At 40.1% G+C, this 11,539-nt stretch overlaps 1 protein-coding gene and 1 pseudogene across 1 annotated transcript; both read right to left on the minus strand.

Annotated features, from left to right (window-relative positions):
- Nucleotides 1-70: 70 nt before the first annotated feature.
- Nucleotides 71-3,242, minus strand: LOC138020980 (transmembrane prolyl 4-hydroxylase-like). Its single transcript, XM_068867856.1, has 5 exons — nt 1,890-3,242; nt 1,095-1,176; nt 670-804; nt 463-554; nt 71-79 (listed from the first exon to the last, which is right to left on the minus strand). Exons 1-5 carry the CDS (start codon nt 2,088-2,090, stop codon nt 71-73), a joined length of 519 nt encoding a protein of 172 aa, XP_068723957.1. The 5' UTR covers nt 2,091-3,242.
- Nucleotides 2,024-11,539, minus strand: part of LOC138019555 (transmembrane prolyl 4-hydroxylase-like) — a 13,184-nt pseudogene continuing 3,668 nt past the window's right edge.

The following is an 11,539-nucleotide window of genomic DNA, read 5'->3' on the forward strand; positions in this document are numbered from 1 at the left end:
TTTTTTCTATACGCTTAATGTAGGCTTCATAAACTATTTAAAGGTTTCTTCAATTCAACTGAGTGCGTATTCAGACAACCTAAAAATGTAAAATGAGGATCACCAATTCAACGTAGGTAAAAACGGATTCAACCTGAGAACGGATTTTACCGACAACATATCCACCAGGGGGAAGGTTTGGAGCAGTGCTGTGGGCACTCGCCTTTTCATTGTAATTTCCCAGTTTGGATACTCGCCGGGCTTAGCTAAAATCTGGGTTGTTCTGAGACAGTTGTCTCTGTCAAGAACCGGCTTGTTTTATTAGTCTATCCTCTAAAAGCGTAGGTCTAGGGCTAAATGCATTTGGCACATGAATAAATTTATTTTAATTTTTGTTAACCTCGATACCTTCTGATCTTAATGTAAATATTAATTTTTGAATAATAGGAAATGTCTTCTAACTTCCTCTTTAGATAAACCTACCTCTGAAATATCAATTATGCCATCATTGTTGGCGTCCCATACACTGAAATCACGAGCAAATTCATCTTTGAATTCAAGGGTTGTGTTTGTGTCTTGAAAATGAAAAATGAAGAAGTAAATAAATTGCGGTTCGGCAAAGGTTCGAAGAGAGCACTAACTGGAGATTGTACGTATCATACTTTTACAACATAGACAAAAATTACCCACCAGCTATCTTCATAGCCCTCTCCAGACCTCCTTCATTCAAATTGTCGCGACCAATGAAACTTGCACTTAGGCCCATTTCTCTCGCAAGGAACATGATGTGGTCGCACTCTTCATGAGAGAGAAACTCAGGAATTTCTGGAAAAATCGTTGTGTTATTAATAGCATCACTGAAAGAGTATTAGAGGCCGCTTTGTTTATTTTATTTTATGCCTGTTTTGTTATGCCCCGTATGCTAATAGCTTGTCTTTATAGGTATGTAGAAAGTTGGTCTCCATAGCAACTTTCAATCATCCAAGAAAAGCAGATACGGACATGTAACTGAGGAACAAGAGACTTCCGACTTTCCTTGGTGAAAATGGAACGACTGTGAACGACATTTTTTTACGAGTTTTGGCCTAAGAAGCCACGTTCTTAACGTTACTCACCGAACAACAGTGGTCTCATTGCCCTTGTGATCAGCTTGTAGCTTCTCCCTTCTTCTAATTCCAACCTTCTCACGTGACCTACCTGAATGACGTTGATTGAAATTGAGAGGACCTAATGAAAATTGGGTCATTTACCGTTTTATACATCTTAGATATTTTTTGGAACTATATTCTGGTTTTAACGCTCTATTGACTCTTCAAATCACTGCATTTAGCACTCCAACAAGCAAGCCGCTATGGTTTTTAGTCGAACAGGTACCAAAAACAGTATAACAACCGGTTTTTTCAACGCCTCTTCACCATGCGTAAGAAAGGGACGAACAACTATAATAATAATAATAATAATAATAATAATAATAATAATAATAATAATAATAATAATAATAATAATAACAATAATAATAAATTTATTTATGTCTCAAGTTTATTTACAGTATTTAGTCAAGAACGAGTGCTCTACTAATTGGGAACACTACAAATCAACTGAAACCAGAACAAATCAAATCAAATTTTGGTTTTTGAGGAGAGGGAAAAACCAGAGTACCGGGGGAAAAACCTCTCGGTGCAGAGCAAAGAACCAACAAACTCAACCAACCCATATATGACGCCGAATCCGGGGAATCGATCCCGGGCCAGCCATGCTCACATGATATGATATTTTCAGTACTATGATATGATATTTTCAGTACTAAGTGCAATGCTTTGGTCAGCGCCATCAGTTCTGGCTAGCGTTTTTGGTACCAATTTCCTGACCAAGCATTGTCTGTTAAAATAAAATTGTTATATACCACTTACCTTAAACCCCGGCAATCTAAAAAGTCTTATTTCACCAAAGTCTGTGTTCTTGTCACAGATGTTGTCCGATTTCGAACATTTTGCAAGATCTTCGTCTTCTTCGAAGCAAGGTTCTAGGATACTTTGAGACGAAATTTCCAAAATTTGAAATTTTAATCCAAAAAAGACGCAACAGGCTAACGAGATATTTAACAAATTCATGGCATGTTGTTAACATTCAAAATGAAGCTTATACAAAGTTAGCAAGCTTATTCGGTCAGGTGATCATATGATTGACAAGTTATAGTGTCAATTTGCATGTTTGGTTGTTGGTTGTAATTTTGTTTACAGCTTGTGGTCAATTCAAACCACACAACTTGACCTGATAAACTGCATGGCATAAATATTCTATTTTTCTCCAATTTAGGACGAATGGAGGGAGGTGGAGATTGTTAACGAAGACTTTAGTTTTGATTGCAGTATCACCATCGTCTTACACAGTTGCAAAGAAAATGAAAAGCTAAAAAGAACAATGCTGATATGATGGTGAAGGAATATAATTTTAAAAAGCCAACCCTTTCTTCATCAAGCTTTTAAAAGCAATGACCACGGTTAACAAAGACGTTGCAATTTCAATAGTGATATGGCGTGCGATTTGATACAGCCCTAAAGATAAGGATTTTAACGGACTTAACGGATACGATACAATAATAATAAGAAATGATAATTGAAATTATATAACGGTACAGAAATATAAGGGAAAAGGTGGATTACATTTAATCTTTCTTATTACGACCTAAAAATTCAAGAGTGTTCGCTATGTTTATGAGATATGCTTCTCTTGCTTTCCGTACACTGTCACGATTGGAGTGAATGAGCTCGAGTGGAATAAGTGAAATATCGTTGGCGGTGTGATTATGAGTGAGGAAGTGTTCTGAAACCGTGGTAGGCTTGAAAAATGAAACACGTGACTCTAAAGTTCAAATTCCAATCAACGGTTGCGTTCTTTATCTTTGACATGCGCATGCGCAGAAACGAAAATTGTCAAGAAAAAAAATTGTCTCGATTGGTGGCCAATCTCGACTCCAGAACTCTTCTCTTGACTGAGGGAGAGATGAGCTCTGGAGAACCCTGAAACAGATTGCCTTCTCATTAGTTTTCGTGAAGAACAATCAAAAGCGCCTCTAACTGGTGCATTCATGTTAGCACGAGGAGTGAGCAGGCGCCGTAAGGTTCAAATAGCCAATTTTTGGCTATGAGAACCCTTAACGGCGCAAGGTCCCCTACACAGAGTTTCCCAGAGTCTTGGGTCGCTCCGAGGCTCTGGTGACGAGAATGGATTGGTGGCATGGCCAGATCTCTCTTATCCCAATGCGACACGCAGTGGCCTTAACGATGAGAGCCGCCAGTATTCGAATTCTATAATAATACTTTAAGTTAAATGAGAAACCGAGGTTGCAAAGCCGTATTTATGTTCTCGAAGGATTGCGTCTTCGATATATGCTGGGAAGGTGCCGGTAGTTTTTATAGGATGCTGGTATCCAGTGATTTGCGATCCACTTATTTCCCTTTTTGACGTCACAGCCTCCGTGCAGTGTGTACGGATCTCTTTCTCCAAGGGATTCACCATCAGAATCGAGGTGATGATTGTACCACATGACTGCTGTACCTCGTTTTGGTGCTATGACGAGGTTGGCACTCTGACAAAAGTTGCTGAGATTGAAGGGATCATCCTCTTTTCCTCGTTTTGATAAAAGCAACTGGATAATAAATAAATTGTCAGTTAACATATTGTTTAATTGGCTTGGTTACCTTATTATTACGGTGCCCATTCCCCACCAAAGAAAAAATAGATCCGCAATGCGTACTTGTGTGGGATTTCAGTCAAATAAACTTTGATGATTAGCACCACAGTAAATGTAATACATTTTGTCATGTTATAGTGATAAATGTCGAGTAACGATCCCGTAGGACGAGAAAACGGTTAGGGGAGAAACCTGTTTGGACTTCCAGTTTCGAGGAAAGTAAGGGTGCTTACCATTTGTCAGAATAAACCGCTTGGGATGACCGGTGAATAATGGTAACAGTTTTTCCAAAATACGAAAATTGTCGTTTCCAGTACCTGATGGTCAGGCATAATGGAAAGCACCCGAAATTTCCACTGTTCCGTTCGATGGGTAATACTATTTACTGTGGGTTGTGTATTTCCCAGTCAGCAGACAAAGCTGGACATGGCCCCAAGTTATCACGAGGTAAAGAGGTAAATGCCGTCTACTTTTATTCATCAGCGGAAATAATGGAATCAGTCGCTAGTGGCAGAAGAGAATTTGTTTACGATAAAACTGGATAAATGAACAGGCAAGTGCAATTGTCAGCTAAGAGTATTCGTGCTTCAAAGCTTACAACACTGTACGGTAAATGTGAAAGTTTTTGACAGGAAGTTTGAAGGCATTAATTTTTTAACTTGCGAATCTACAGAAACTGGCGCCGTCACGCAACATGTCAACAAATCGAAGTTAAAAGAGGGTACCTCAAATTGCTAATCGTACATCTACAGGATAATACTGGACTTTGTCATTATGTTATATCTGTCCGCTATCGATATAAGTTTGAAGGCATGACTCCTTGTAATATAGCTGGCACAACTCGCTTAATACAAACGTCAGAAAGGAAGACGACTTCTCCTTACCTTGTAAATTAATCACACCGAGAAAACAAGTCGAGATTCGCCAAATGACAACTGCCGAGAAGAGTAATTGCTATCACATACAAACAATCATTCTCATTCCCAGGTTCCCCTCTCTTCCTAATAGAGACCACGTGACAAACACAAATAAAGCCAGGCATATCGCCGGTGCTGACAAAGTGTGGGGAAATCCCACACAAAAAATTCAAGACACGGCTCGGTTATTGGAACTCCTTCTTGAAGAATACGGTGTAGGGTGACGTGGGCCCTTTCATGGTCCAAAAGTTCCAAACAACGGGAACAAACTTCCAACTCTTTTTGTCTGGGATCGTGTAGAATGGCTCACCGTTAGATCTGATGGGTTGTCAAAAAGGGGCGTTCAGCCGAGTAGACAATAAAGCGTCATCATTACACCGGAGAATTTTCCCTCGGATATTTGGACTCAATGTGTTAACATGATGCCTTTTTTGACGGAGCCAGCAGTTTTGAGAGTAAAAACAATGATACGACCAAGTCGAACCCGCTAGTTACTGACCTAAACCCCGTGTTTAATTTACAGTTGTAGCGTTTTCTTTGCATTAGCAACATATAACAACGAAACTGTTAAGAACCGTGAATTGTTATCTTACTGTCTCGTTTAGGGTGGAGTTATCAGCGATGATAAAAGCAGTTTCACCTCCTTCGTCTACATTGTTTAGGTAGTATAAAATAGTTAACAACCTGCAAGAAAAAACGATTCAATGAAAAAATAACCGAAAATGCTCGTTCCCGTGAAAGCAAAAGTCCAGCCTTAAACAGAAGAGATCCCTGAAGATCAGATTGATGCACTAGGAAAGGACATCGAGATTCGCGTTCGATGCCCGCGAATTCTCGACACTGGTACTTTTATCTTCTCCTCTCTCAAAAACTTCCACAACAAACAGGGTTTTAGGTCATTGGCTCGCCAATCATAAAATGACATGTATGTAGGTGTCCTCAGTCGTCCATACTTACCTACAAAGTCGGCAGGGTTGAGTTTGTCCCTTACTTGGTGACAACAGATCAAATCAATGTCCCCAGTAAGAGATGAGTCGTAGTGGGCATGATAATGACCATACTTGTCATACTTGACCACCTAATATACAGGATACAGAAGGACTTAAATGAAAGGACATGAAAGCCTTTGGAAAATGGGATTATCTATTGGTGTGTAGCGCAGCCCTGGAGTTTTCATTAGGCTCATCACGCCTTTTTACCAGCCTTCTACGTACACATTCCAAAGAAGCTGCCTTACACACTGCAATTTTGAACCAGTCAACGAATGATCAACGTCCCTTTCTCATCGACACTGAACACGAGGATAGCAAATCTTTTACGGATAGCGAAACCAAAGTATAAGAGTTTCCTGATAAAATTTCAGTTTAAAACGTCGACGTTTGAGTGTTATGCAAACACATTTTCGAAAAGAAACGATTTTAAAAGAAGTATTTTTTTCAATGGTGATACGAGGATTGCGAAATGAAGAAGAACCGTCGGAACGGTAAAAAAAAAAAACACCAAGATTTCATCGTTGGTTACCACTGACCTGAAGAGATTCTGCACCTTCCACCATTTCACGGGGCAGTTGAGTTAACTTCTCAACTCTGATGGAAAAAAATAAATGCAAAGTACATATTATACAGTGTTTACTCACATAAACCGAAACCAAAACTAAATTGTGCCCAAGCAAGCCGTAGATGAATGTACCTGTCAATCATCATATTCTGTAGTGGATCCTTTTCGTTCCTATGCAGGAAGGCTGTGTAGCTGTAACGAGATCTGTGTCTTGGATGTTTACGCGACATTGTCTTCAGGTATTTGTAGATGTCATTTGTATTCATGCTTTGGTATGTTTCGGAGTTAATAGCTCCTAGGTGAGTGGAAGGAATGAAATTCGTCACCCAAAAGTCTTAACTTGTGCGTTACTTTTTCACGGTTGACGAATACTGTGTCTTGGGCGCGCAAGATTTGCGGGGGACGTTGTGTAATCACCTAAATGATAACTTTGGCAAAATGTTCCTGGTCATTTTAAAGCCCCTTTCTGTAGATGTCAAAACGCCAGTTACTCTGATATTCTTACCTAAACAAACTTTGCAACTTCGATGACAATTTCCTAGCATCCAGTAGGCGTGACCATCATCCATGCATTTTTGCGAAGCAGCAAGTGATGTGCAGTTTGTAGCGAGGTCTTCGCATCCACAGTTTCCACAAGATTTCCGGCAAGTTAGCAGCATCCATTGAGGATACAGTTGGCATGCACCCTCTTTTGCGAGTTGCGAACACGAAGCTTCGTTGTCTTCACACAAGGGACCTGGAAATGCGCGTTAACGTTTCTTAATTTGGTCAAAAACAACATCGCCAGGTGAAACCTCATCCAAAAGGATCAGTGTGCATTATCTGTGTAACCCAACCAAAATCTCTTTGTCATTTTCCTTCATTAATTTCTACCAGCTGCCATTTCTTTAAAGTTATGGATCGTTAATCGATACTTATTTTGACTGCAAGGCTTCGTCAACAAAACTAATAAGGCACCAGACAGTACGAGGAGCTATTATTTACAACATAAATAAAAACATTATATGTTTCAATGGTCAAGATACTCGTAAACAATAGTTTGGAGTTAAACTTTTGCCAAAACGTTTTCCCGAAAATTCCACCTCTCTTCCTTCCCTCGCGAGTTTATCTTTTTACTACTAAACATCATAACTGACATAAAATGCTAACCATTTAATAACTTTACCTGGGCCAAACTGCGTGATATTTAAATCTGAAACCTGTAGTTGTAAAACATAAACAAAAGACAATTTGGTTCAGTCGGTGTTTAGTGAGTGTCTAATTCGGCCAAGACTGACCCAGTGTGGACCCCAGAGCTTTTCACTTTTGTGAGACACGTGGACATGAGAGATCCGAGGCTCTGGTAACGAGAGTAAGAATGACCGCAGACCGGTTCGCTCAGTTGGTTGAGGATCGGCAAGAGAAAATGAGGGGACAGAGAGGGAGGCTCAAGGCGTTGGCCGGGATATGTTATGTCCACGAAAGTTATTTTTAGGCGAGCGGAAGTCTTTGTTCTAGGGGAAGTCTGTCTTCCGAGACGTCCGCATGCAGTCTTGCTTCGCTCTCAGGTTCTTAGTGAAAAGAGAAAATGATGGCGCACGTGGAAGGCTGATGAATATATATTTTCTTTAAAACAACCGAGGTTGTTCTGCATGCGGACGTCTCGGAAGACTTCCGCTCTTATAAAAATAACTTTCGTGGACATGACATATCCCAAGGGCTGGACCGGGAGCCTCCTTCTCTGTCCCCTCATTTTCTCTTGGGATCGGACAAGGATGCCAATCTCGACCCTAGAGCTCTTCTCTTTTTGCGCTTGACTGAGGGAAAGAAGAGCTCTGGGGAACCCTGAAACGAAGTGTTTCCTCATTGGTTTTCGTGAAGAAAAATGAAAAGCGTCTCCGATTGGTGCATTCACTAGCACGCGGAGCAGACATAAGATCCGAGGCTCTGGTGACGAGAATTATGCGGGAGGTTCGGCCGGACCAACATTCAGGGTCTTTAAATTTTAAATACCTGAGATGAAAGTGCTGCCTATGTAATTACGTCCACAAATTAATGGCTGGACTTTCAATTCTTCTCGGATAAGAACTCGTGATAAACCGTACCGTCTCAAGATCCTTGCTGATCACACTCACTATTCGAAAAGAGCAGGGCACAGAGATCCCAGTGTTGTGGTCTGGTCTGAACTTAGATTGAAAGCCACAAGTTTATTAGTGGTGTAACACTATAACGTGCTACCCTCATTAAATAAAGTGATTCTTGCTTTTCTGATAGCACTTCATCCCGAACTCAAGTCCAAACAAGCTTGAATGGAGCCTTCAAAACTCTCTTTATTTTTAATATGAAGGCTGTATGAACCTTGCGTCAACTTTGTTTCAAATAGAACTTCGCCATTACCCAGTTTCCCGTAGATTGCCACAATGAAGCTATAAAGAATGGTGATAAAAACACCCAACTTCCTTACATTTCAAGAACGTCGTCTTCATCAATAAATAAGAAATAGAGCATTTTAGTCGCCTTTATGAGCTGAAAGCAGAAAATTAAAATGTAAACAATTCTAAAATTTGTTTCGCAGGATGTTTCTCTTCCAAAACTAACGCAGCCTTGGTTGTGAAGGCATTCTTAAAGCTGTAAACTATTTTTGAATCCATCTTTACTAATAAAAGTACATTGTTAGATATTACTATTATTATTAGCTGATACCGACGACGCACCTCATAACCAGAAAGTATTCCATTTTTATTCAGATCCCAGTGCTCGTAGTCAAAATCCCTGTCATCTGAAAACACATCTTTTAATTAATGAAGTTAGTCCACTTTTGAGAAATATCCGGATATCGAAAACGTTTGTTGTGAAACACTCATTAATTCTGGCTTGAGAATAATAGTTTTAGCGGCCAAATTAGAGATCCGGACAGTTCTGGTTAGTTTCCTAACCTAGGAAAGGTTAGGACACTAACCGGAACTTGACTCTCATAGGGTGAACTACCTCAGATTACCTCTTCATAGGACATTTTAGCTCTCGAAACCAGGGGGAAACAACTGGCTGTACAGGGCAACTTACAGCAGGTGATTTTTTTTATTGAAGTTAAGGTAAAAATCCTGTTACTGAATCTTTGTTGACAGAAGCTAAAACACGTAATCAGTAACCTTATTCGTACCCTGGCAGACTTCACAGCTTTGTCGGCAATTCTTCAACATGTACGTGGGATTTTTTTTACATTCTCCCCTCTTTGCCCATTTGACACATCTATAATCGTTGTCAGTGCAGTTTTCTGAAATGACAAAAAATTGCAAAATAACAAACTCGACAAATCAAATTGCAAACACTAGCTGATGGAAAGTAAGTATCCATTACCCGAGAGTAAGAATCTGGTATCAGCAAAGGTAATTGACACCTGGTATCAGGTTTGTTTGCATCATGCAGTGGTGTCAGAGAAGTGTCTATTTTTAAGCCAGGTTTTGCGGGAAAATAAACAATAGACCAAGGGCGTTTTCCATTTACAAAAAATTTCCAGAAATTTCTGTCCGTTCGCCGCCCAGTGATTGCGATTTTACGCGCCAAAGATTAAAAATGTGGCCGTGAATAGCCTGGAAGTGGTAAGTCCTTTGAAAAGTTGTAAATAGAACACGCATTTCCATCGCAAAGTTTCCAACGGGAAAACAGGACTACCGTTTATTCCGGAAAATTTCCAGTGGAACGAACCAAAAACGTGTGTTCCATTTACATCCCAACCGGAATTTCCGGACTTTCTTGGTAAATGGAAAACGCCCCAAATGTTGTACCCAAATCTCATGGTTTAAATGTAGCATTCACATAATTGATTTAATTTGGAAATATAGTACCTGGAACAAAACGTTTTATTCCCAATGGGTTTTCAATTTGGTACATCATTGAATTAGCCGATTTGGTCTATTGTTTATTTTCCTGCACAATTTGGTTTATATAGACGCTTTTCTGACGCTGATGGAAACTTGGCCAATTTGAGTAAATTTTACTCTGGGGTGATGGACTCTTGTCGAAGATATTTTCCATCTTACGATTGGCTAACATAATAGGTAAAAACGGACATTAGTGTTGTTAACCAATATACTGAAGAGTATTTTTCCTTGTGTACGTACCACCAAAGTCATTCGCATTGGTGTTGTTTTCCTCCGTCAATCCTACCTCACTCAAAGTAAGCCCTACTTTTTCTGCTCTTTTGATGAGATGCTCGCATTCCTCCTTAGTCAAAAAGTCGGGAATTTCTTAAACACAAATAATATAAAAGTTTGCCCCAATTAATTACCTGGTAGAAGAGTTGGCGCGGAAATAAGAGTACCCTCCTTTCATCAAAGTTTCCCAGGGTTGCAACCCCAACACGACGCCATATTTGGGTTGAGTCTGATGGGTCTCTACTCTGAGTTGCTCTGCTAAGATATATTTTTTCCGGGAACTCCGGCTTTCCCCTCTCATCAAAAGTCATGAAACAATACCGCGCACCGGTAGCTCAGTTGGTTGAGCACCGGGCTGTTACGCGGGAGGTCGTGAGTTCAACTCCGGCCGGACCAACAATCAGGGTCTTTAAATAACTCAGGAGAAAGTGCTGCCTTTGTAATTACATCTGCAAATGGTTAGACTCTCTAGTCTTCTCGGATAAGGACGATAAGCCGGAGGTCCCGTCTCACAATCCTTCAATGTTCATAATACTGTGGGACGTAAAAGAACCCGCACACTTGTCGTAAAGAGTAGGGCATGTAGTTTCCGGTGTTGTGGTCTGTCTTCTGTGGTGTATCATGGTTGGGAGGGTAAATGCTCGGAGATATTAGCTACACCAAGCTACTCTAAAAATCCGAGGGTAAATAAAGATATATGAATCTGCCGTTTATTTAAAAAGGTTCGCAGTCAGCGTAATTAGTAAAGTGCTTGTGCTTGGTTAGAGTTCTTGCATGGTCGGTTTTAGTGATCATATTTTTTTGAACCTGAGATTGGAAGTGAAATGGTTAGCGTGCACTGTCGTTTTGGCAGTCTTTTCATCTGGTTGGACATGGCTCCCATTGGTGGAGAAACCTGGTAATGACTTTCTGAAGGAGTTATAACATTGAAACGGTTTAAATGTGTTCATCTTTGGAAACAGTCCGTTTGAAATGGTTAATCGTAATGTAACATTAACTGTACACAGTAAATTGCTTTTCTTTTCATGCCGGTTTCTTATAGTAAGCTCTAATCCTAACCCTAACCCTATTACTTAACAGTACTGGGGCATTAATGACGAAAGAGAAGGAGGCAGGCGTGACAACAGGGTGAATAGAGGGTAGGGTCGTACCTCTTGTTGAACTCTATATTTCATTGGCTGTATAGTGTCGTACTTCCCATTGTTTGCTGTGCTAAATCCTTTGTTATCTTTGTTCGTTCTATTGTTTTTTGGCCAATC

This window comes from Montipora capricornis, chromosome 10 (assembly GCF_036669925.1).
Source record: "Montipora capricornis isolate CH-2021 chromosome 10, ASM3666992v2, whole genome shotgun sequence".
NCBI classification, from domain to species: domain Eukaryota; kingdom Metazoa; phylum Cnidaria; class Anthozoa; order Scleractinia; family Acroporidae; genus Montipora; species Montipora capricornis.